This window comes from Nyctereutes procyonoides, unplaced genomic scaffold (assembly GCF_905146905.1).
Source record: "Nyctereutes procyonoides isolate TBG_1078 unplaced genomic scaffold, NYPRO_anot_genome, whole genome shotgun sequence".
NCBI lineage: Eukaryota > Metazoa > Chordata > Mammalia > Carnivora > Canidae > Nyctereutes > Nyctereutes procyonoides.
The window spans coordinates 88896329-88922733 of NW_026575125.1; the positions used below are offsets into that span (position 1 = coordinate 88896329).

Genomic DNA, 26405 nt, shown 5'->3' on the forward strand with positions numbered 1-26405 from the left:
TTTCTTCTGGTATAGATTGTATTACTTCTTCATATGTGCCCCTGAAGCCTTTCGAAAAGAATTGTCAAAATATTACTGTGGAGGTTGAAGAGTTTTTTCCAGAAATGACAAAATACTGTTATCCATTTACTATTTACAAAAACCATCTGTATGTATATCCCTTGCAATTAAAATATGATAGCCAGAAAACATTTGCCAAGGTGAGCAGTGTAAATTATACATTTTGGGATATAAAATGCTATTTATAATTTTCTGGTTTTAGGATTCATGTTGAGTGATTAATCATTTGTAGGCAAGGAACATTGCGGTCTGTGTGGAATTCCGGGATTCAGATGAAAGCGATGCTGGCGCTCTAAAGGTTTGTTTATGATCCTGATAAGCATACACTTTTAGTATAAAAATAAAGATTTGTGGGGGTACCTGGGTGCTCAGTTGGTTGGGCATCTGCCTTCATTTCAGGTCATCATCCTGGGGTCCTGGGATTGAGCCCCATATCAGGCTCCCTGCTCAGCGAGGAGTCTGTTTCTTCCTTTCCCTCGGCCCCTCCTCCCACTTGTGCTTGCTCACTCACTCTCTCTATCTCTCAAATAAATAAATAAAATCTTTTAAAAAAAAGATAAAAATTTTGGCACTTGGTAGTTTCTTGGCTAAGTTTAATATCTTTAAGTGCCACAAAGAAAATGTACTCGAGTGGCAAAGGTAATATTGCATTTTCTACTCTTGCACATTAAAGGATTAAATATTACAAAATAACAAAATGAGGTAGGAGCATAGGTAGCTTTAAAAATGGGTAAGCTTCACATTCCAGACTTTTTTGCTTTTGCTCTACTTTGATTTTGCATCATTCTGATGTGCAATCACAAGAGCTTTTTCTCCTATGACCTTAGAGTTCCTAATGGTATCATCAGGGGACTCTAAACTCCTTTCTCCTTGAAACCTGAACTGGGCTTTGAGCTAACAGAAGCACAGCATGACTGCTTTGATCTGAGATAGGACTTCTACGCTGGCACTGGCCAAATGGTGCCTCCAAACTTGGGTTCGTGGTGTAGGCAAAGCAGAATCTCAGGATTATCTGATAGAGCAATCCTTAAATACCTTTCCTTTCACAGTGCCTTTATCTTTTCACCCTTTAGTGCATTAATCAGAAGCCTGAAAGAGCAGTTCCAAGAACATCTAGCCGTCATGAATTGTTTATCTGGCCCCCCACCTCTCCAGTTTGAGCCTAAATCTGGCAGATGGACTGCTAGTCTTCGCCTCAGACCTCCTGGGGAAAAAGCCTGGAAGCCCCCCTCACCGCCCACTAAGTCATTCAATGTTTAATAACCCCTACCTTTGAAAAGAGGTGTTTTGTTTTGTTTTCCACAGAGAAACCTAGGTTAAGAATTAGCTGGCTCAAATTTAGTGTATTTTCAATGATTCCCCCCTCACTGGGGATGAGAATGACTCTTACTTTTCCCTCCATGCACTATCCTTTTGTACCCTTGAAGTTTCTTAGGGTATCTCTCCGCAGGTCCTGGAAATTGCTTTCAGAACCCATATTTAAAGAGAATTGGCAGTGCATCCACATAGAGCTCTCAGTTTCATTTCTTCACTGGCCTAGAGGCTGGCTCTGAAGTAACAGGGTGAGGCAATTAGTACCTTGGCATGCTGACTCCACATTTATCCTTGAGCTCTTTGGGCCCGTGGAAGCCCAGAACTCATACCAGAAATGCAATGGGATCTTTTCACGGAACCATAGAAAGCCTCACATTTATTTTATGGGTCTAACAGAAAGCCCGTGACTTTTAAAATGCAGCTCATAAAGTGAGCGAACAGTAAGCTTGTCTGTAGCTTAGTGGACATTCAGTTTTTAACTCCTTTAGGCTAGGAAGGTGTCTGCTGGTGTGTGCAGCAAATGTTGCTAAGTGGCTGGAGGGGAGCTTCTATGAGGAAAGGCAAATAGCATGAGAGAAGCAAGCTTTCCAGATCTGGTTTAAGAGTGTTCGCTTTCCAAGTGATTAGCTGTATTTGACTTCTTGCTGTCAACTAACTTGGAAGTGCGTTCTTTTGATGGCCAGAAGTCTGGAAGCATCCATGCAGCCAAGTTTGACGATGTCTGGGCTGATAGCTGGAGTGACTGTGAGTGATTGGGAGTGTCCAAGCTCATGGTTAGAGCCCGGTGGGCTTGGCCGTGGCCTTGAGCTCACAGATGCCTCGAACTGTATGTGGTTCCATTGTGTTATGTTTAAAGACCTTCGCTGAGGTGGGTGACTCTGTTTCCTTCTTTTGCAGTGTATTTATGGAAAACCCGCAGGGTCTGTTTTTACCACAAATGCTTATGCTGTTGTCTCACATCACAACCAAAATCCAGAGTTCTATGATGAGGTAAGGATGCATTTTTCTAATGTTTGTACAACACTGTGATGGCTCTTCTTTTATCTCTTCATTTCCATCATTTTATCTACCTTTGTGATCCCTGAATGTTTTGTCCTATGAAAGTAGGAAGTGTCACACCATGACAAAGGGCTTGATGCCCTTTGATGACAGTGGAATTTGCCCACAAATTGAAGGGGCCCTGGCGAGAGGTAACATTGTAGGGAATGAACATGAGATTAGAGCTAGGATTCTAGCCCTAGCTTTGACAACAGCTGGCTCTGGGGACCTTGAGCAAGTTACTTCCCCTTTTCCGAGTCTGTTACCTTAGCTTTCAATTAAGAAACTCAGAGTTTCTAAAGGCTCTTCTAGATCTTTCTTCCTGAGTCTCCCATTTCCTCAGCTTTCAAATAGGAAATTCAGAAGAGATTTTTCTGAAGGTCCTTCTAGAACTTTCTTCTTGTGGTTTTGCATGGAGTTGGGGGTGCAGCCGTTCTGTAGGTGAAATGCTTTGAGAGACACAGCAGCACGTGAAGGCCACCAGAATCCCATTGGCTGCTCTGACGCCTCAGTGCAGTGTAGACAAAGGGGAATGGCACCGTCTCCCAAGCTCCATGCTCCCCTCCCCACCAGTCTATCTCTCTGGCCCTGCCTCTGCCTCTCTTTCCTTCTCCAACTCTTATCTCTATGTACTTGCCAGTGTCTCTCTTAGTCTCTGTCACAGCCTCTTCCAATTGGTATGTCCCTGGCTTATCCAACTCTGCACACTGCTTTTGGTTCCGACATGTCTCCACGAACCTGTATACGCATCCCAGACCAGAAGCATTGCTCTTTCTGCTTCTCAGGTTTCTCTGTCTGAAACCGTCCCCACTGCTGTCATGATTTTCCCCAGGTCCACTGCTGTCATATGGAGGCTTTGTACTGCAGCTTTGGGCCTCATCCCTTTCTCTAGTGCTCTTAGTGTTGTAGGGGATGAGGAGGAGTGTAGTAGTTTTGCCACCCGGGGAGAGAGCATGCCCAGATTTATGTGCAGCAGAGCATTAGACTCCCAGATGGTCTGGCTGCTGTGAATAGGCGTGTTCCATGGTGAAATATACCTACAACAGAGATTACTTCTAATACCTAAACCATGCCTTGTGTGAATGAGAATGAGGCCACATGTCCAGCACCAAGCTGTTTTTAAAAAATATAATATTTATTTATTTATTTATTTATTTATTTATTTATTTATTTATTTGTTTGTTTATTTATTTATTTAAGAGAGAAAGAGAACAGGAGGGGAGGGTGAGGGAGAAGCAGACTTCCCACTAAGTAGGAAGCCTGACATGGGGCTCCATCCCAGGACCTGAGCCCAAGGCAGCCACTTAGCCCACTGAGCCACCCAGGCGCCCCAGCACCAAGCTGTTTTATTTTTTTTCCAAGCTGTTTTAATATGTCCCCCTCTCTCATCAACACTAGTCACTCCAGAAAACTTGATCAGGTAGTAAGTCATCCACATGATTTTTAGGATGCCAGAAAGAAAACAGGCTTTTCAGTCATTCAATTTATATTGACCAAGACAATGAGAGCGAGAGATGGAGAGAGATTGTCTGTGTTTCTTTGCAGGTATATGCATGTGCATCAAATTGGTTAAATCTGTGATATGTCTTTTGCGTTCTTCTGGGAGGCAGTAAAGACATTTGGTTGGGTCCTGATTAAAAATCACTTGAGATTGTATTAAAGTATTAATTTCTGAGATTAAGTTCACGTGTCAAGGGTGACAATGTTTATTTGTTAATTTAAGAGTAGTCTTCCATTTTTCTTCAAAAGATGAACTGTAATTGCTGTATACCATAATACCATGGTGACTTCTTGCACGTTTATTTGCAGAGCTTTTTTTTTTTTTTTTTTTCACGCAAAGGAAGGCAACAATTTACAGAGAAAGAAGCCTTTCTGGTTCAGTCTGCATTTTAGATCGATTGCATTCACTGACTTGGATTGAGTTACAGAGGATCCCTGGGCTGTGAGGCTGTGGTTTTGATCCAGTGTTTTAGAAAATCCCACTGCAAAGTTGAATCCAGGAGAACCCACTGGGCTCTCCAGTGCAAGTAATGAATCAGACTCACTACCCAGGAGACTGTTGTCAAATTGAAACTGACTGGAAAAGCCTTTAGACTACATTTAAATGATACCTATGATTTGATGACTTGGCTTGTTGTTTAGAAAAATACGTCATGGGAAAAGTATGATGAAACTGAACTAAAGGTCTGACTGTCCAGCTTGACAATGAAAACAAAACAAAATGCTATGTGTAATTTTGCTGTCCTTTCAGATTAAAATTGAGCTTCCCATTCACCTGCATCAAAAACATCATTTGCTTTTTACTTTTTATCATGTAAGTTGTGAAATTAACACAAAGGGAACAACCAAAAAGCAGGACACGGTTGAAACTCCAGGTACGTGTACTCCCTTAAAAGTCTCTTTCTGTAGCTATTTGAGATGGAATTGTCTAGAATGTAACCTCTTTTGCTCCAGCTACAAACCACTTCTTCCCCTTCCCCCAAAGTACATTTCTGAGTCAAAAAGTTCATCGGGAAAAGATGAATTATGCGTTCATTTGAACATCATTTCCATCACATGTCCTGTCCAAGTCCTTGCCAGTGCGCTTGGACTACTGCAAGCAACTCAAAGTAATACATACAACACAGAGTAATACTTCTCATACAGAAACACATCCTGTGGTATATAGTATTTCTTTTAAGTTGGCTTAAGTTGGCCAAAACTTTCCAGTTGGGCTCACTAAGGGAGTGGGAAGTAAGCCCAGAACCAGGAATACATTTGAGCCTGAGGGAGATTGGGGACCACTTGGTTCTAGTGAGAACAGAGCAGATTCAATGAATTTGAATAAACTCTAGTAGTGAAGTACCAGTCTTGGTCCCATTCGGCAAAGCTTTATTTTATTTTATTTGTTTTATTTTATTTTATTTTATTTTATTTTATTTTATTTTATTTATTTATTTATTTATTTTATTTTTTATTTATTTTATTTATTTTTATTTTTATTTTTTCGGCAAAGCTTTATATATACCAGTGGGAAGCATCCTTAGAGGAACACAGAGGCCCTGTAAACATGGCATGTACCACTGCCACTAGGTAAATGTCAGCATGCGCTGGGATTCAGATCGAAGCTAGCCCAGATCAGTCTTAAATTCATTCATTTATTCATTCATTCACCAAATACGTCTGCATGTTTATTACGTGCAAGCTGTTTTAGTAGGTACTAAGGAGAATGCAGTGGAGACTCAAACAGATCTCACCTTAAGTGAGCATATGGCCTAGCAGCAGAAATGAGATCTTTATAGACAACTCTAATATAAGATAGAAAGTAGTAGTTACCAAGAAAGTGGTGCTGTGTAATCTCAGGGAAGAGTGAGTTGTTATTTTGGCTGGTTGGAGGGATCAGTGGCTGGGAATCTGGGAAGGCTTCCTGGAGGAGATGGTATTTGGGTGAGGCCTTAAAGAGGCAGGGTAGAGTTGGAGAATGCCATGATGGCAGGAAGGTAGATTCCAGGATAATGGAAGAATTTGTACAGAGGCAGAGTAATGAAGGGGTATCAACAGGGAACATGCGTGGTTCAATCCGACCAGAGCACAGGGTGCTGGGAGGGGAAGCCACAGGATGTCAGATTGAAAAGGAGACACCAGATCACGGAAAGTCTTCAACACCAGACCATGGATTTGATTGTATTCTGCGACCAATATGGAAATATTGAAGGGTTGTAAAGGCCGATAAGAGCTGTTCTGCAGGAAGTCTGTCAGACGGTGAGGTGATGATAGAGGGGGCTGGAGCAAGAAGGAAGGAAGAAAAACCAGTTCGGGGCTCCCTCAGAAGTCCAGGAGGAAAGGAGGCTACACGGCAGTAGGAGCAGGGGGATGGAGAAAAAGAGATTATAGAAGAAGAGTATAATTGAGTCTGGCAAATGGTTGGCAACTAGAGAGAGAGACTTCAAAGTTAGCACTGAGACTTTGAAACTGGGAAGAAGGAATTTGCAAGTAGCAGAATCACAGGTGAGGACCATAGGTTTTGGACTGATGTTGAGTGTGAGTGATGCTCGCCAGGCAGCCAGATTGAAATAGCTAGGAAGTTGCCCTTATGGATAGTGTGGCCCTGTTCTCTAACTCCACAGAAGTTGCAGTTCGTTCAGGGTAGGGACCTCGAGGGTGGAGAAGAAATCTGGCAGGATGATAGGAACCCAAGACCATGCATGTCCTAAAAGACAAATTACTATTTCCTTATTTAAATCCTAGACTGGGGACGCCTGGGTGGCTCAGTGGTTGAGCGTCTCTGCCTTTGGCTCAGGGTGTGATTCTGGAGTCCCGGGATCAAGTCCCACATCGAGCTCCCTGCAGGCAGTCTGCTTCTCCCTCTGCCTATGTCTCTGTGTCTCTCATGAATAAATAAATACAATCTTGAAAAAAATAAATCCTAGACCAAACTGGGTGAAGGGCTCGGTGGAGCTTAAGAGGGTTATTCCGTGGGCCAACTCATCACTTCTAACTGTCCATCCTTAAGTGGCTTCACGTTTCTGAGCCAGACGGTGTTTGCTTGCCATCATACCTTTCTGTCTTCCAAGTGCTCTATATGAGTTTTGACTGAGAGACACCCTTGGCCATGCTCTGATTTACTCACAACACAAAAATGTTGCCTAAGCAAATCCATAGAGACAGAAAGTAGATTAGCAGTTGCCAGGGACTGGGGGAAATAGGGAGTGACTACTACTTTTTTTTTAATAAGATTTTTTTTAATTTGACAGAGACAGAGACAGAAACAGCACAAGCAAGGGGAGCAGCAAGCAGAGGGAGAGGGAGAAGCAGATTCCCCATTGATCAGGGAGCCTGATATGAGGCTCGATCCCAGGACCCCGGGATCATGACCCAAGCAGAAGGCAGACGCTCAACAGATTGAGCCACCCAGGTGCCCCTAGGGAGTGACTTCTAAGGGGTGTGGTGTTTGTTTTTTGGTGTGATGGAAGAGTTTTGGAATTAGATAGTAGCAGTGGATGATGCCCAGCTTTGTGAATATGCTAAAAACCATCAAATTGTGCGCTTTAAATAGATAAAGCGTATGGTATCTGAATTATAGCTCAGTAACAATGTCTACTGGGAAAAATATCACCCAAGAACAAGAAATAGATTTTCCTGTTTTCTGGGCTAGAAACCTTTGGTCGTTTGTCTAATTTTCAGTTAAGTACTTTGACAGAGTCCTTTAGAATGGTTCCTGTGCTCATGTTACTTTTCCTCTGCTCTTTATACAAGAAGAGCTCTGGGTAAAGCATTTCTGAAGTTGTACTAGTAAAGATGCCCTTCAGGCGTGTTTCAGAGTCTGAGAAAGCCATTTAGCTGACTTAGAGAAAGCAACATATTTGTCTTTTAAGAATTAAAGCATTTGCCAAATTAAACACGTGAATGAAAACATTCTAACCAGATTTGTGTTGACTTCTGTGTTCACAGTATAAACATACGCACACTCACGCAAAGAATTTTAAAGAATCTGAAGGCAGCGGCTCTAAAAAGTGCTCTCCCCAGCCAACACCCTCTCTCATATGCCAAAACTTGGTCCAGAGCAAGCTTTTTTACAGCTGTGTTCTAAACACTTGAAGCCCTGTGTAAGCTCCATAATGGAAATAATGATACTGCTCAACCTGAGGAACACAGATGGCTCTGGCTTTTTTAGCTAGAACATGATGAGTTTTTTAATAGAAACCCAAGAGGCTCTTTTGGGTAGAACTGTTAAGAAATACAGAGACCGGGAGGAAATCTCTCAGTGGATTCAAGTTTAAAGACTATGCCCTGTCTGTATTCTGCTCCCCCACCTCTTCCTTCTGTAATCAGGAAAACTGCCCCGTTGAGCACCGCCTTGTATGAATATGGGCTGTAACCTTGACTCGTGACCTTAATTTTCCATAGTCCCTTGTCTTTGGGTTGCCAAAAGACAATTCAGAGCCTGCCAGTTGCTGGTTGAGATTGTCCCAGACATGAGACTCCCATATTCTCACTAAGGATAGGTGAGAGAGGCCTGAATCTTAAAAAAAAAAAAAAAATGTCCACCACAAATTATCCCCCGAAGGGTAAAGATAATGGTACTGATGAACTTCTAAAATTTTGAAGTATTTTCCTTTATTATCTCTCTTCGGTTTCCCAATAACCATTTGATGGAGACACTACCTGTTGGTCCCAATTTCTGGTCCAGGGAGTGGAGGGAAGAACTCATTCATGGCCAGGCTGGGATTAGGAAGCCATTCCAAGGCAGTGTTCCTTCCCCAGGATTCAGATGCCCCACATGTGCACTCCCATGTACAGATCCCCAGAAATATCACGACCCTGCCCTGCCCCCAGCACTCTGAGATTTGCGTGGCTAATGGCATTTCTGATTTCATTTCTCATGAGTGATTATTATCTTGGCAGTTGGCTTTGCCTGGGTTCCTTTGCTGAAGGACGGTAGGATCATTACGTTTGAGCAACAGTTGCCAGTGTCAGCCAATCTTCCCCCGGGCTACTTGAATCTGAATGATGCAGAATCCAGAAGGGTAAGAAAATAACTGCCTTTGCTGAAGTGATCATGATGAAATGCTTAAAAAGTACAGAATTCGGCCTTCTAGTGAGTAGCCCCACAAAGTCTGGTGTGAGGACTGGCCCCCAAGAAAATGTAGTATGGAAAATAAGCCAGAGCAGTTTGACCAAGTTACCTCGGGCCTGTGGATTCTTTTTTTTTTTTTTTAAACAGTTGACTTCTAAGGAATCCCTCTACCCAACGTGGGGCTCAAATTCACAACCCCAAGACAGAGAGTCACATGCTCTTCTGACCGAGCCAACCAGGCACCACTCATGTCTGTTGATTCTTTTTTTTTAAGATTTTATTAATTTATTCATGAGAGACACAGAGAGAGAGGCAGAGACATAGGTAGAGGGAGAAGCAGGCTCCCTGCGGGGAGCCCAATGGAGGACTCAATCCCAGAACCCCAGGGTCATGGCCTGAGCCAAAGGCAGATGTTCAATCACTGAGCCACCCAGGTGTTTTGTGTCTGTTGATCCTAATAACAATTTTAAGAGCTGGGGCTCAGATTCTGTGCATCACCTTTAAAAATGCATTTATTTAGTAATTCATTTTTATTGTAACATAAAAGTATCAGCCTGCAAAGGATAAGAAATTCAAAATGATTTAGGATCCATTTATTCTCAAGGCAGGTTATTATTTCCAATAACTCCCTATGGGTGAAACTAACATATTTGGTTTTTTGGGGGGAAAAAGTTGACATGTTTAAAGGTGTCATGTGCTACTCATCTATCCATAGCTATATTACAGAAACTCCTGTCTGTACTTTCCATTCACAGCAATCTAATGTGGATATTAAGTGGGTAGATGGTGCAAAGCCTTTGTTGAAGATTAAAAGCCACTTAGAGTCTACGATTTATACTCAAGTAAGTTGTATCACATAAATTTTGTCAATTTTGATATTTGAATTATTTTTTAAAGTTTATTTTTAAAAAAGATTTAATTTATTCATTCATGAGAGACACACAGAGAGAGGCTGAGACATAAGCAGAGGGAGAAGCAGGCTCCCTGTGGGGAGCCCAATACAGGACTCCATCCCAGGACCCCGGGATCATGCCCTGAGCTGAAAGCAGATGCTTACTACTGAGCCACTCAGGCGTTCCATAAAGTTTATTTTTTGAGTAATCTCCGTACCCAGCATGGGGTTCGAACTCACAGCCCTGAGGTCAAAGTCACATGCTCTTCTGACTGAGCCAGCTGGGCGCCCCTGAATCTATTTGTTGTTTAGAATAGACTATATTTGATTCCTGCAGCCTTAGAGAAGTTGCGGCCTTAAAGACTTTCTCATTAGTAATAGCGTTCTTAATAGTAATAGCTCAAATTTTACAATTCCTTTCAAATCCCCAAATCCATTTATCCCCATTAATAGATTCAAGCCTCACAAAACTCTGAAAGGATTGGAGAGGCCCTTATCACCTCTTTGAAAAAATAAATTTTAGTTTTTGGAACAGTTTGAGATTTACAGAAAAATAGGACAGTACAGAGAATTCCCATATACCCTGTGTCTAATTTCCCTGTTATTTTTAAAAAGATTTTCTGTATTTATTTGAGAAAGAACACACGCAGGGGGCAGGGCAGAGGGAGAGGGAAAAGCAGGCTCCCTGCTAAGCAGGTAACCTGATGTTGAACTCAATCCCAGGACTCTGGGATCATGACCTGAGCTTATGGCAAATGCTTAACCAACTGAGCCACCCAGGTGCCCCACCTGATTTCCCTGTTAGTAACCTCTTGCATTCGTTAGTATGGCACACTTGTTACAATTAATGAACCAGTAGTGATACATAATGACTAAGGCTTGTATTTACTCAGATTTCCTTTGTTTTTACCTGTTAATGAGCTTTTTATGTTCCACAATTCTATCTAGGTTAGCATATTACATTTAGTTGTCACATCTTCGTAGGCTCCTCTTGGCTGAGGGCTGAGTTCTTGGACAGTCGTTTTTTTTTTTAAAGATTTTATTTATTTATTCATGAGATACAGAGAGAGAGAGAGAGAGAGAGAGAGAGAGGCAGAGACATAGGCAGAGGGAGAAGTGAGCTCCATGCAGGGAGCCTGGTGTGGGACTCAACCCCAGACCCTGGGATCATGCCCTGAGCCGAAGACAGGTGCTCAACCGCTGAGCCACCCAGGCGTCCCTTTTGATGACCTTGTCCATTTTCATGAGTAGGGATATTTTGTAGGATGCCCCTCTGTTGGAATTTGCCTGGTGTTTTTCTCATGGTTAGACTGGAGTTGAACCCAGAAATTTGAAGTCAATGGATCATGGATGACTAGTACAGTTTACTCTTCACCTTATCATCCATGCAATTAGAATCAGATGTCTGTTGGAAGGCTCAAGCATGTTTGAAAAATCACCAATGGAGAAGGCGAAGTCCATGTTCCTTGGTGTGGCCTTAAAAGACCCTTCTTGGCTCACCTTGCCCACCTCACTGTTTCATAAATGGAGAAACCAAAACTTGGTTGGGTTAGATGACTTACCCATGGTCACACAGATAATAATTAGAGGAAGCAGGTCAAAATTCACATCTTATTATCTCAGTTCCTAGTAGAATACATGCTGTCCACAATGCCAGTATATGATTTGTAGATTCTATATGGGACAGCTGGACACTTGTCAGCCAAGCGCCATGATAAATTGAACAAGCCTGAGACTTGTCTGGTCCCTCCCTGCTGCTACTTTTTCTTCATCTGTCAATCCAGACCTCTGTTCCTACTCACTTTATTAAAATGTAGAAGCAGTCCAACTTCAGAGGCTACACTCATCAAATAAAGGAATTAAAGAGTGAGTAGTTGCACCAGAATTGTGGCTTACCTGCTGTGCTTAGGTACATGCTCGCTTGGCATGGTTTTGCTGCTGTGTGTGGTGGTCAAGGGGACTAAGGGACATGGACACTCATGTTGGTAGCTGTGGCTGCTGAGTCTGGGTGCTCGAAGACCCGGATAGGTAGGTTTGCAAGATGTGGGCAGAGGGGGCACTAGAGAGCTGCGTCCAAGGATAAGGAATCGAATTTCATGTGGCCAAGGACATCTGTTTTTCAGGATCTCCATGTGCACAAATTCTTCCATCATTGTCAGCTGATTCAGTCAGGCTCCAAAGAAGTTCCAGGGGAGCTCATTAAATATTTAAAGGTAAATGAACAGCAGCTTTCTGTGAAAAGGTTTGTTTTTTGTGTCTTTCTTGTTGCCACCTTTTGATGAGGGTGGGGGGGGAATCAAACTAACCCCTTAAAATACTCTGGACTCTGTATCCTCAAGAGAATACTTTCTTTTATGTGCTCTTCTATCAAGTGCCTGTTAGGAGCAGACAGCAGAGCTACTACATTAGGAAGCAAATGTTATAGCCAGAATCTGTCGACATATTTTTGAAAATCTCATGAAAATGTTTCTTTAGTTCCATAAATTGATTTTTTCAGGTCTTTTCTCTTCCTGCAGCCTGCCCAGTAAAGGTGTTGTAGGGAAAAGTGGCAGGAGTAATGGAGTCCCTTTTGCTTCAAATAGAATGACGATTCCTGTGTCTGGGTGGAAGATGATCAAAAGGATCGACTAAAGATAGAAAAACCTAGTTTCTATGTGTTGCATGAAGAGTCTTAAGAAACACCATATTTTATCAAATGTGTTGAGACCCAAGACTCCCACTTATTCCCTAACATGGTAGGACTGAACTACACATCATGGGACCCAGCTGACAGTGATTCTTTATTGTGGTTGTCCCTTTGGTAGGTCAGCCATGGCAAGTCTGAGGAATTTTTATTTCACATGAAATCTCTACAGGATTTCCCTTTGGACATATGTTACTACTTAATGATAGTCTCAGGAAACAAAAATGTCCCTTTCTTTCAGAGAGGTAGTATGAGATGAGATAATATGTATGGGTTCTGCAATCATTAACTGAGTTTGTGTCCCGGACCTGTCACTCATTAGCTCTGTGATTGACTTTGGCCAATTTACTAAACTACTCCAGGCCTTTGTTTCTTCATCTGTCAAAGAGGGATAACCAGTAATACCAACGTGAAGGGTGGCTTTGGGGCTTAAGTGAGTTAGGGCATCTACTGTGTAGTATAGTAATCACTCAGTCTACACTGATTTCTTGAGTGCTTTCTATGGGCCAGGCATCATTCTAAGTATTTGGAATAGAAATGAAGAAAACAAACACTATCCATATTGTCAAGGAGCTTACTTTCTGGAGGCAGATGGACAATAAGCAAATAAATGAATGTATGAATATGTATATTCACCCAGGTGGTAATAAGTGCCACAAAGAAAACCCAAACATATCAAAGAAGAATAAAGAGTGGTAAGGGGTCCCTCTTCTAGATTAAAAAAAAGATGCCAGAAAAGATCTCTGGCAAAGTGACATTTGCCAGAGACCTAAAGGAAATGAGGGCACCAGCATGGTAGACTTCTGGGGGAGCTGGGAACAGCAAATGCAGACTGAGAAGCTAGCTTGGCATGCTCAATGGACAGCGGGAATTCCAGTGCGTGTGGCTGGCACACAGAGCGAGACGACATCGTATTGGAAAGGTAGCTAAGGAGCTAGTTGGGTGAGGCCTCATAAGCCATGATGACGAGTTTGAATTGTACCTTCAGTGAAATGGGAAGCCTTGCAGGGCTTTGAGCAGAGGAGCTACGTGATGGGATTTGGGTTTTGAAAGTCTCATTCTGCCTACCATATTGAGAAGATACTGTTGGAAGGGTAGAAGCAAGCGGACAGTTGATAAATGGTGGCTATTATTCTTAATTCTCATTAAGAAGTATAATAGTCCTCTAACATTCAAATCCTTTCCTTGGTTAACATCTAGAAAGCCCGATCTCTGTACAAATGCTTAGGCTGTTAAGATCTTTGGCTTTTCTTCCAGTGGGGAAGTTTTGTAAAAGTTTTAACAGAATGGAATGGAACAGAGCATCATTTTCAAATATACTGGTATTCTTAAAATGGAGAAAAAAATGTACTCGTTCATATTTGTGTTCTTAAGGATGTGAAATTTGCGATATTTATGTGACCTTTGCTCACCCTCTAGTGGCAGTAAGTGAAATGCCACTCGATTTCAGACCTACTAGCCCAGTTCTCGTAGCACTGAAAGGGCATCTTGAGAGGTTTTTTTTTTTTACACGTGAGAAAACTGAATGAAGCTCAAGTAGAGGGGATTTGCTTGTGGTCACTCACCTGGTTAGTAGCAGAGCCAAACCTGTGACAGGTGTCTCTTGACTCCTGGTCCTGTGTTCTTTCTACCAAATCTTGCTATCTGTTGTCCCTGTAAATGACATCATTTCACCAATTCACTTACCTTTTCCTTGCTGGGCTTTTATGCATGTACTATTTTCCCAGATGCTGTGATGCTTGCAGAGAAGAATAACTCAGGGTCATTGCCCATGGGGATCTTAAGACCAGTTGGAGAGACAGGACATATAGAAGTGGAATATGAGTGAGCAGTACCAATGAGAGTCCAAAGCAATATGTGATAGATAGCAAATGCACAATACAGGTTATAGTGCTAAGGGTCCAGGGAACTGAGGGATCCCTGAGACTAGTAGCCTCTGATCTTTTATCTTATGCTTTGGTTCCTTAGTTGGGGTAGTGAGGGTAGAAATGAGTAATTTGAGATCAAGATGAATGCCATGAAGAAAATAGAACAGATTAACGGGATCCAACATGACAGGAGTACGTTCTAGATGGAGTTGTCAGGGAAGGCTGTCTGAGGAGATGATGGATCAAGCTAAAAAAAAAATTGATGAGAGGAAGACGAGCGTAGGTGCTAAAGCTGTGGCAAAGGAGAACAGAATATTGCAGTGGGCGGAAACACCTTGTGATGGCATTTAAAGGACAGGAAAAAAGAAAAGACAGTATAGCTGGAAGGCAGTGAGCACCTTGGGAGAGGGGTGGGAAGTGGCATGAGATGAGCTTGGAGAGAGAGGTGGGATACATGTAGGCACAGGAAGCCCTGGACAGCCTTTTGTTTGTGATGGTTTGTTTTGTTTGTAATAAGAGGGAAAAAGAGAACCTTTTTGCTGTTGCGTTGAGAGTGAATCCGGAGGAGCAACACTAGATCAGTTTTGCACTGAATGCCCAGCTCTCCCTTCTACCTGATATTATCCCACTTTACCTTTTACCTGCCTCCTCTCTGAAGCCTTAGTGGACACTCCCTGCCCACGGGAAGACTCAGTTGCTTTTTCCTTCATGCATTTTGCACATACCACTCCTGGGCTGTTGACCATTTGTATTGTAGATTTAGTTCCAGGTCGTTCACCCCACAGACTCTGAACCACTTGATGGGAGGAAATGGGGTATTTTTTTATATGCCTGGGCCTTGGAAGTTCATTAGGTATGCCTTGGTCAAATGAGTGGCTTCACCAAAGAAGGGGTTTCAACTAGACTTGGAAGGGGGGCTAGGATGTGACTAAAAATTGAGCAAATGCTCAAAGGTGGGAATGCATAGCTTCTACTCCCAGAGCAGTCAAGGCACCAGTTGGACATTGTGAAGAATGATGAGTGTTGAGGCTAGAAATCTAGGTTTGGTCCTAAGTAATCTTGGATCCTAGATAAGAGCTTCTTAACCTTGCTCTGTTGACATTTTGGACGGGTTAATTCTTTGTTGTAAGTGGCTATCCAGTACATGGTAAGGTGTTTAGCAGAAGCCCTGGCCTCTGTCCTCTACAAGTCAGTAACACCCCTAGTTGTGACAACTCAAAATGTTCCAGACATTGTAGGATGTCCCGTTGGCATGGGAGGGGGCGGAGGGCAAAGCCAGCCCTGGTTGAGAGCCAATGCCCTGGGTAATGGGGAGGCATCACGGACATTTTGTCAGAAGTTGGTGTGATGGGACCCTATTGGAAGATGGTGAATATGGAGATGAGAGGTGGATGTATGGGGAGTAAAGGGAACCTGTGTGGAGACCTTACCAGGAAATGATTAGACTGTTTTGGTTATAGGTTAAGAGTGGTTATGGCAGTAAAGCTAGAAGAGAGGGGGCAAAAGGAAGGAAAAGCTGGAAGGATAGACGATGGGTTCCTTGAGCTTGATCTCTTGCTTTATGCATCTGGTTGAAGAGAATCTGCCTGAAGATCTTAGAGGTCAGTGCTGAGATGCTTCACATATAGATGATAGCGTCCTGAGAAGGGATGGTGAGGAAGGATAGAGAGAGCAGAAGTAAGAGACATAGTGAGTTCCTTGTGTACAGAATCCTGTCTTCTCCATCTCTGCATTTCCTATAGCACTGAACCTTGAACTGGTATAGTAGGTGCCCAGTGACATGGCTCGTTTTCACCTTTTGGTTGGCTGGCTGATTAAATGATTGAGTGAATGCCTGAGTGAATGAAGGAAGGTGGGGAGAAGGAAAGGAAGAAGAAAGAAATGTTACAGACTTTACTGCTTGGATCGTTTCTACGTACATACAAACACGTTTCTTTTTTGTGCTGTTGACACGCCTATGGCTAGAGACAGGGTGTTAGCACTTCGAAGAAATGTACTCTGGGGATGTCTGAATGCAGTGCTGCCTCAGCTTTATAGATGGTGCCTGTGTAAAACCAATTATATAGAGAAGTGCACTTTATTGAATCCCACTTACTTTCTCAACAGATTAACTGTATGCTGGGGGGCAGTCTCCAGAACCTCTAGACACAGCTGCTTTCCCACTCCAGTGGAGTGTTGGTTTACCAGGAGTCAGTTGTCTTTATTCCCAAACCCCTTTATCCCAGTTATCCTCTTTATCTTCAGTAGATAAAATATTTAATATGAAACAAAATCTGAGTTCCAAACTAAAGACATGGATAAAGTAATTAACAAGACAAAGTCCCCTGTCTTAGGAAGCTCCCATCAAAGTGGGCTTATATTCAAATGAATGTATTTCTCATTACTTATTTTGTTGTTTCACATTTGCAAGTTATATCATATTTCTGTTTGTTTTCATAACTAATAATGACTTATTTTAGTGTTTGCATGCCATGGAGATCCAAGTCATGATACAGTTTCTACCTGTAATTCTTATGCAACTCTTCCGGGTTCTCACAAATATGACCCATGAAGACGATGTTCCTATCAACTGCACCATGTGAGTTTCGGTGTTATAATTACAAAGAAGCAAATTTTGTTTCTTTTTGCGTTTCTTCATTTTAACTATAAATTTCTCTTCCAAATGAGAACCCAAAAGTCAGATTATCTAATATCCATTTTCTCTTGTTTCATGCTTCTCAGACTGGGGGACTTGTAGCCCCAGGGAGAGATGGTACCAGAAACCATAGGAGAAACAATGTGTTTTCCTCAACCAGGGGTTCTAAAACTTGGCTGCATGTTAGAATCACCTGGGGAGCTTTTAAAGAGGTCTGTGCCCAGACCATATTCATACCAATGAAACTGGGATATCTAGGGGTGAAACTGAGCATCAGTAATTTTTTTTAAGTTTTCCAGGAGATTCCATAATGCAACAGAGCTTGAGAACCATTGCCTTAGACCAGTGTTGTTTGATAGAACTTTCTCCAATCATGGAATTGTTCTATACTTGTGCTGTCCAATATGGTAGCCATTTGCCACATTTAGCTATAGAACACTTGAAATGTGGCCAGTGTAGCTGAGGAACTGAATTTTTAACTAGAGTTAATTTTAATTAAATAGCCACAAGTGCTGAGTGGCTCTCATGTTGGACAGAGTCACCCTGAGCCAAGAATTTTTACTCAAAACAATGAGGGAGTATTATTTTTATAGAAACAAAAAGGGTATATGGTAGAGTAGAGGGCAAAATGCACTGACGTTTGCAATTAAAATTGGATACTTAAAAAAGTTGAGAGCTCAATGCTGGATGTTTCTGGCTTTGCTGCTTCTGCTGTTGCCACAACCTCTCCCACTGGGCCTTAACCAACACCCCTGTACACCGTGTGCTCATGCTCTGCTGTTGGGGATAGTCCGCTCAAAAACTGACAAAGCATTCCTCTAGCCCCATGGTTCTCAAACGTGGCTCCTACCCCAGCAGCATCAGTATCACCTGGGAGCTGATGAAAAATGCTCATCATTTGAACTTCACCCCAGACCCCAGAAATCAGAAACTCAGGGAGAGGGGCCGAGCATTCTGTGCTCCAGGTGATTCCAATGCATGATGAAGTTTGAGAACCACTGCTAGTCTTGTATTTGAATTTTAGATTTATTGCCAACTGCAGGTCACGTCGTTATACCCGTCCTGTCTCTCTTCCTTTTGCCCATCTGTTGCCGTGCTTTTCATTTTATCTCTATATTTCCTTTCCTTTTACTCACTGGAGGGGATTTCAGTATTTACCCCACATAGTAGCTGTGACCATACTTGAAACGTGTGTGTGCAGAAATTTAGATCAGAGAAGAGACATCTGGGCTGCCCAAACACAATATCCTTCTTTTGAACCAGGGAATGTTTTGCAAGGCCCTGAGCACGTTAGATGCTGAAATCTTTGTCAGACCATCCTATTATATCTTCTGTAGTCCTCTCACTTTTAACACTTCAGGTGGTGTGGGAGGTATTCTTAGGGTTAGACGAACAAACGGTGGAAATTCACGGTAGCCTGACATGCTGACTTTTGCGAATGTGTTTTCAGGGTTCTCTTACACATCGTTTCGAAGTGCCATGAAGAAGGCTTGGATAATTATTTAAGGTCCTTCATCAAGGTTTGTGGAGTCAGCTTTCTTTGGGGGCGGTTTCTTTTACATGAGAATTTTGACTGATGGTTAATTTTCCTTCCTTTGTAGTATAGCTTCCGACCTGAAAAACCAAGTGCTCCTCAGACCCAGCTGATACATGAAACTCTGGCTACTACGATGATTGCAATATTGAAACAGTCTGCTGACTTTTTAGCAATAAACAAACTGCTAAAGGTAAGGGAACAGGACAAAATAGGAAACAAAAGCAGCCAGAGATGTTCTCGCTGGGTACCTTCCTATCTGGATTCTGGTCTTTTTGTCATTTGCTCCCTTTCTTCACACCTCCACTCAGGCATCCTTGTCCCTCATGCTGTCCACATAACCTTCTTCATTCTCTTCACCCATCCTGCCCACCCCCTGTTCTCAGTCAAATGTGTAATAGAAAGAATTGTGTGAAAGAAGGACATGGATTAGAATCCATCACATAATAGTTCTGTGACCTGGAGCCTGCTGTTGACCAGCTCTGAGCGTCCTAATTCCTCATTTTTAAAATATAAGTAGAGTGTTGAACACGTGGTTTCTGGCACATAGACACTCCAGTGATGGCTCTCATTTTTTATCATGATCTTTACCATTTCTGTTAATGGTTAAATTTCAGTTTCAGGCAACTGAGGATATATCTGCTTGAGACTTTTCTCGATCCTTCATATCTACTTGGGCAAACACCTGTGCTTCTTGGGCTGGCTTCAGGATTGTACCAAGGGCAGGGTTGGGTTCCCCACTGGCTGTAGACATGAGTAAGACTCATTGTCTGTAGAGAATTTAAAAGCAATCATAAAATAAACTAAAAGTTGGTTTGCTTTCAGCACCATGTATAAGTAAATCAAAACAATGTCAGGAATAAAATCCTTCCCTCCCTGCCTACAACAGAGACAAACATTCCCACCACAGGCCCTTTGCACCTCAACAGCCAGCCCTGAAGTACAATATTACTTTTCTGGTGAGACAATTTGAAAGTATTTTGTGAAACTTCAGTAGTGAATTGTGATCACTTTAAAATGTTATAGTTCAGAGATAAGATCCATATTGATTTGTCTAACTTTACTAAGTTTTGGGATTTGGGTAACTATTCAAAATTGATTTTATTTGTTTGTTTGTTTATTTTAGTATTCATGGTTTTTCTTTGAAATTATTGCAAAGTCTATGGCCACCTACTTGTTGGAAGAGAATAAAATTAAGGTAAGTAGGCTTAAGAATGATATTTAACATAGGCAAAGAAGACTAATGTTATTCACAGGTAGCAGTGACATGCAAATCCTCTTAACCTAAGGGCTCTTAGCCCTTAGCAATTTTTCAATTTTGCCTTAAAAAACAACATTGGATATGTTGCATAAATCTGAGGTCTGACAGTTCATACATTTTCAAAGTCCTCAGAGACTTCCACATGCATTCTTTCCTATTAGTTATTTGCCATGTAAAGCACATTTTCTTTGAAGCTTTCTCTTTATCCTGTAGCTTAAAAATGCCTATGTCAAAACATTCATTTGGAAGAACAAGCGCCAAATCAGAAATAACCTTTCTCCTAGAAAGGTCTAAGACATGTATAAAGTTAAAAACACCTTATGTAATAGATATGTTTCTGGAATGTGGTTTATACATATAGTTGTATATTTACATTCTCTTAAAAGTACAAAGGAATTTTCTTAGTTATAGGAATTATAGAATTCAGATTTGTGAAGTGAAAGATATTCACCTCATATTTAACTTTTTTAAAAGATTTTATCCATTTATTTTATTTTATTTTTTTATTTTTTGAGAGAGAGAGTGAGAAAGCAAGAGAGAGTGTGAGTGGAGGGGAAATGCAGAGGGAGAGAAAGAAGCAGACGCCATGCTGAGCAGGGAGCCTGACATGGGGCTTGATCCCAGGACCCTGGGACTATGACATGAGCTCAAGGCAGATGTTTAACTGACTGAGCCACCCAGGAGCCCCTCATATATACCATTTTTATCAGATGTTTCACAAAATGGGTTTACCAAAATAGAGATGCATGGATATATTCTTTGTGTGTCAGGGGAAAAAAATGGAATGAAAATCTGGGGTGTGTCTACATCTCAGGAACATAATTCCAAAGTTGGTCTGTTGATGATTTCAGTCTGTTGTATTTAGAGATCCAGAGAGGTCCTATAATAATCCGAAGTGTACATTGAACTAGCGATGTCATTTTTAAGTTGGGAGAAAAGTTATACTCCAGTTAAAAAAAGCACATTCATGTCTGGAATGTGTTTGAAAATAAAAACAGCAATTGATTTAGACCTTTTGCAATTCTGACTTTTTGCTATGCCTATTTAATTTAAGCTTCCCAGAGGCCAGAGATTTCCAGAGGCGTATCATCATGTCTTACATTCACTGCTTCTTGCAGTAATTCCCCACGTGACTATTCGCTATGCCGAGATTCCCGATGAGTCCCGGAATGTCAATTATAGTTTGGCTAGCTTCCTGAAGGTGAGTTAAAGGCAGCCAGAACATGGTAAGGAATTATTCTTCACCAACATGGTCTTTAAAGCCAAAGAAAAAAATTGCCCACTTTCTAGAGACTCGGCTAGGTCTTGGTAAGCCTGCTGGTGAAACCTCTGACTGAATCGATCCATCAGTTAAACAGCCTAGCCTGAATTTTTTTAGCCTCCCCACTGAAATGGCTAATTAATTAAATCAGAGGTCCCACACAGGGGGCATAGCCAGAAAGCATGTTTTGCTTGTTTCACATGATGTGTTTTCAAATATGTTAATTTGAGTGCCTTTAGATGGGGCATGTACTTTCTGGGTTGCCACAGTCCCCACCACTCCTTAGTATACCCCCCCACACACTCTATGCGTTTAAGTCGCTTCTCTGCCCCCTGCTGGCCTTTGAATTTGCAACTCTGGAACTGAAGCAGCCTGTGTGCTGACATAACCACAGGCTCCATGTTGTGAATCCATGTGAAGGAACATTGTTCATTTTGGTCCCGTGAGATGATTATGTTTGAGAGAGACCAGAAGTTCCTATCTTGACAAGGAACTGCATGTTTATTGTCATTATGTTTTGTTACTATCTGTACGTAAGGGGCGATGCTAGAGTACAGTTGTTCTATAAAGTAGGTAACAGCAATACTTGATTTGTTGCAGAGAAGGGGTGTGGGTTCGTAATGCACTTGGTCTTTTCCTGCTCCTTACTACTGTGACTCTTTTCCTGGTTCTCTATCATTTCTCAACCATATGTGAAGAACCTCATGGTCAAAAATTCATCCAAGCATTTTTAATGTCTCATGTACTCTTATCTTCTTATTCAAAATTCACAACGAGGTTTCAGAGCTCCAGAGTATGACTTTCTGATAGAAAGCCTCTCTTGGCCAGAATTAAAATAAGATCTTAACGCTAATACAGAAATGTGTGTTTGTGTATCAAAAACCAAACATCCACCTATCTTTTTAAAGTAAACTAAGGATGACACCGTTTGAAATGTAAACTCTCAGTTTCTTCCATGGAGCTGAAACTTGAAGCTTATTACATATGGAGACTAGAAGGTAGTTGATTTCAGAGCAGTGTTTACTGAATAACAGGTCAACAAAAATTGGCCTGTCTTCTCTGGGAAGATTCAGAGGTGAGAAGCTGTCTCTGAAATCCCATTTCTCATACATATTCAAGATAGAATGTGATTGACTGTTTTGCTGAAAGCAGAAACAAGATCCAGTAGGGAGACCAGAGCAGGAGAGATTATGAGCTGGAACTGTGAGTAGAGCCTAGAAGAAGAATTCCCCCTGGTAAGACTTGAGGGTGTCACAGGTAGAGGATCCATGAGCAAAGAGGAGGAGACAGGTGCATTCAGAAATTTAGGGATGAAAGAGAGTCATTGTGCAGAGCATTTAGGATGTGTGGAGGTCCGGCCAGGAAGCCCTTCTGGTGCCAGGTGATGGAAGGCCCTGAATGTCAGGCTAGGGAATTTCGATTTTGATCTGTATGCAGTGGAGAAAGATGAGCTATTTTGGAGGATGTTTGCTGCTGGAATGATGGAACAAGTGAGGACAGCAGAGTCAGGTTTGCCAACTAGAACCTCAGTCCCATCCCATTGTCTGCCTGGTAGAGTCCATTCATCTTTGAGGCTCAGCTCTTCCCTCACCTTTGCATGGCGTTTTGAGCACCCTTTCTGTTGTTCACATATCCTTCACATACTTCTGTGGTACTTCTTACTGTGCTGTATTTTCGTTATTTATTTGTCTTCACCATTGGACGAGAGTAAAGACCATGTCATATCCATACCTTTGTATTTCTCTAGAACACTGTCTCAATCACCTTGAGAAATGAGATGCAAAAAGCTGGTTAATCAAATATTGACTTCCTCGTATCTCACAAGAATAGTCTGGGCCCTAAGGAGGACATAAAGAGAAAGAGGGACTTCCTGTTGTCCTACCTAGGTAAAAAGACAGGGAACTAATAAAGTACAAGCTAGTGGAGAATAGAATGTTTCACAAGGGACTTGTGAGCCAAGGTGGCTACAGAAGATGGGATTTCATCAGAACACCAAGGAATAGGTAGGATTTGGCAGAAGTAGTGCTAGAATTACTAGCTAGGCCTGGCCTGAACCCAGAGATGGGAAGACACTGTGCATCCTGAGCAGACAATGAGCAGATGAGCTGTACTGGGCAGTAAAACGGTAAAAGTAGGTTGGGACGATGTTCTAAGTGTCCTTGAATGCCAGGTGAAGGGGTCTGAAATTATATTCAAGGCAATAGGGAAGTGTTGAAAGCTTTTGGGAAAGAAGGTGACATGATTAGGGCTTGCAATTACAGATGAATCTGGAAGCAGATGGATGGAGAGATGATAGGCACGCACTGGTTAGGAGGCTTCCTGTAGTTGAGTAGTGGCCTGGTAATGAGAGTCTTCCCCAGGAGGAGGACAGCGGTTAGGGCTGTCGGGGGCCGGGGTGGGGGCATGTTTGAGTAGGCTGAGACTTGAAAGAACACAGAGACAACCTTCTTTTTGGGTCTGAAACGTTGACATTGCCAAATCCCACTTTTAGTGGCTAATGGACCACTATATGCTTCACTTTGAGCGTTTAGAATTGAACAAAATGAGACAGAGTAGCCAAATAGATTACATATATGTGTATGTGCATACATATTTATTTGTCTATTTACATACATAAGTATGTTTACAGATATATGTGTATGTGCATCTCTCTATATATGAAAATTGTGCAGCTAGAACCCGATTCCCGCAATAAATCACTTGCCCTCTATCTTCTTCAAGATCACCTACAGTAAAACTCTGAAAACTATTATTCTATTACCTGTAAAAATGAGAATGTCACACCCTTCATGTGGAACAAATTTTACAACTTTAAAAAGCTATGCTTGCCCGACTTCCAGAATTGTGTCACTCTTCATTTTGTTTTGGTTTCTGTAGCGCTGTCTGACACTAATGGACAGAGGATTTGTTTTCAATTTGATAAATGACTATATATCTGGATTCAGCCCCAAAGATCCTAAGGTAAGTTATAAGGATGTAACCATAGCAGCTGCTGGACATTAGAGCATGAGACCCAGAGTGGTATTTCTTTTCTGGAGGATTTGGAGCTGCTCTTTTTGTTTAGGTACTTTGAGTATAGCTGTACCTCAAAGCAGGGGACACTGGTTAGCGTTTAGGGAGTCCCCAAGATCACCCACATGGAAAGACTCCCAGGACTCAATGTATATGGTTGCGGTAGCCTTAGTCATGGCTCAGACTCATTACAGTGACACAGTGAGGCTACCCAGCTGCTGTTGCAGTAAATTTACATTGTCCATTTGCAGTAAAGGAAAAACATATCCGGTGGAGTCCTTGGCGGTTCTCAAACGGGCTTCCCAAGTGCCCGCCCTCCTTCCCTCCGGTGAAGGCCACATGGACCACACCCTTCTTGCAGCAGTGACAATGCAGCCATGTGTGTGCAACCTTTCTGTTCAGGGAAGCCCATTTGGAACTAGGAGTTTAGGATTTTTCCTGGGGGCCGCTCCTATAGTGGAGGCCAGTCAAAATTCCAGAGTTGGGAAAGGAAAAGAGCAGATGTTCACAATAAATCACATTGTTTATACAAATGGTCTGAGCAGGCCGGCAGAGAAGGCACAACCTTATCATGTAGGGAGCATTTGAAAATCCAATTTCCCAAATGCCAGCCAACAACCAACCTTGCAAGTGGGCTTTCTTTAAAAGGAGAGCCTACTGTGTTAACTCTTTCCTGCATGGGTCACATCTCAAGGTATCCTTAAAACACCGAACATTTCTGTTGGGGAAATGAATGCCCTGTACGTAATCATTAAAATTAGTAAATGCCTACTAAAAAGGAGTTCACATGTCGTTTCCTTCTATTTAGGTTCTGGCTGAATACAAGTTTGAATTTCTGCAGACAATTTGCAATCACGAACATTACATTCCTCTGAATTTGCCAATGGCATTTGCAAAACCTAAGCTCCAGCGCGTTCAAGGTATATATTTGCATTTTCCATCATTCGAAATTGTGTGTGTTTTTTTTTATGGGGGCTAGTGCTAGTGTAGTGTAATGTCTTCTAGATAAACCGTGAGTTTAAAGGTAACCTCAGAAGCATTAACTGTCAGAAGATACGTCCATTAACAGTATTCTGCACTTGTTTCATCATGTCAGTGATAGTATTCATAGCATGGAGAAATCAGGTGTATTACACTGATGGCTGCTTTAACCAGAGGTGTCAGATACTAGTAAAATTACTTTCTGTAGTAGTGTTTGGACTCTTACATGAGACCAAATTAAAAAGAACAACAAACAAACCATAGAAATGCATTTCCACTGAAAGGAACGTCAAAAGAGAAGCATAAAGGCAGAGTGGAATTGTAATTCGTTGTATGTATTAAATGTATGAAATGCCTTCAGTTAACTCCATTGCTAGTTTAATTGAATGCTTTGTTGTGTAGCACTATTCTTATGTTACTATGTTTTTTATTTGTCCCTTTTCTTTTCATATATTAATTAGATTTTTTTTCATTTGCTGTGGACCGTTTGACTTCAGTAGGTAGGTTTAACTCGGTTCACTCTAAAGTAGTTAAACTGTCTTTAAAAACAATCTGATGAATGGCTAAGATGGACGGGGTGGGGGGGCTTTGTTTGCTTTCCAAATCGTCCTGAGCCACAGTGATGCTTTAAGCTGACATTCTCAGACAACCAAGGAGATGGTGTAGGAGGCAGTATGATTTGTTGCCTTTTAAGATAAGCTTGAGCATTAATTGCTAGAGGAATCCACTTGAAAACAAGTTCCTGCTCCAGGCAGCATGGGAACCGGAGGGTGTATCTGTTCTTTAAGTGTGTGTCCTCTCTCCCAGGCTTGTCTCCTTCTCTCTGACCCAGTCTAATGACTGCTTGGCTGCAGTTTTGGAGGTCTGGATGAAAGTACCCGATGGGATTTATTCAAATCTCTGAAGTAAAAAACTTACTGCCATTGCAGAACCTGCCCACTAACCCAGCCACCTGGGTTAGTCATTGCTAGCCCTCATGTGTGGACAGTGGTCGTGATTCACAAAAGACAATGACCCAGGGCCAGAAGAAAATCAGCTGCCTTGGTCTCCAGGGGAGTAACTGCTGAGTGGTGGTGTTAGTCATTGAATCAGAGCCAGCGAAAGTGAAGAAAAAGTGTTTAGGAAACCAAGCATCCCTGCGCAATCACATCCCAGTTAGATGCTGAGCGTGTGTAGCTCGAATACGTCCCCATTTTTTTTTTCGGTAGCTGTGAGGAACTGAGAGGAAAGAAGGCGGCATAGACAGATTATCATGATTTAGGATGAAATCTGACTACTCACAGCGTTTATGGTGTCCTAACTGGATACGT

General features: G+C 42.0%; 1 protein-coding gene across 3 annotated transcripts in view; it reads left to right on the forward strand.

The window, feature by feature from the left end:
* Positions 1 to 26405, forward strand: part of DOCK11 (dedicator of cytokinesis 11) — a 187896-nt gene that overhangs the window by 86765 nt on the left and 74726 nt on the right. For 2 of the 3 annotated variants that reach the window (XM_055338257.1, XM_055338255.1), the window contains exons 17-31: positions 16 to 200; positions 293 to 358; positions 2272 to 2364; positions 4664 to 4787; positions 8797 to 8918; positions 9724 to 9810; positions 11984 to 12073; positions 16871 to 16989; positions 18497 to 18566; positions 18648 to 18773; positions 19707 to 19778; positions 20896 to 21042; positions 23980 to 24063; positions 24923 to 25034; positions 25557 to 25595. In XM_055338257.1, the coding sequence (XP_055194232.1) occupies positions 16 to 200; positions 293 to 358; positions 2272 to 2364; positions 4664 to 4787; positions 8797 to 8918; positions 9724 to 9810; positions 11984 to 12073; positions 16871 to 16989; positions 18497 to 18566; positions 18648 to 18773; positions 19707 to 19778; positions 20896 to 21042; positions 23980 to 24063; positions 24923 to 25034; positions 25557 to 25595 (1536 nt within the window). The remainder of the gene's footprint in view (positions 1 to 15; positions 201 to 292; positions 359 to 2271; positions 2365 to 4663; positions 4788 to 8796; positions 8919 to 9723; positions 9811 to 11983; positions 12074 to 16870; positions 16990 to 18496; positions 18567 to 18647; positions 18774 to 19706; positions 19779 to 20895; positions 21043 to 23979; positions 24064 to 24922; positions 25035 to 25556; positions 25596 to 26405) is intronic. The other variant, XM_055338256.1, reaches the window with a different exon arrangement.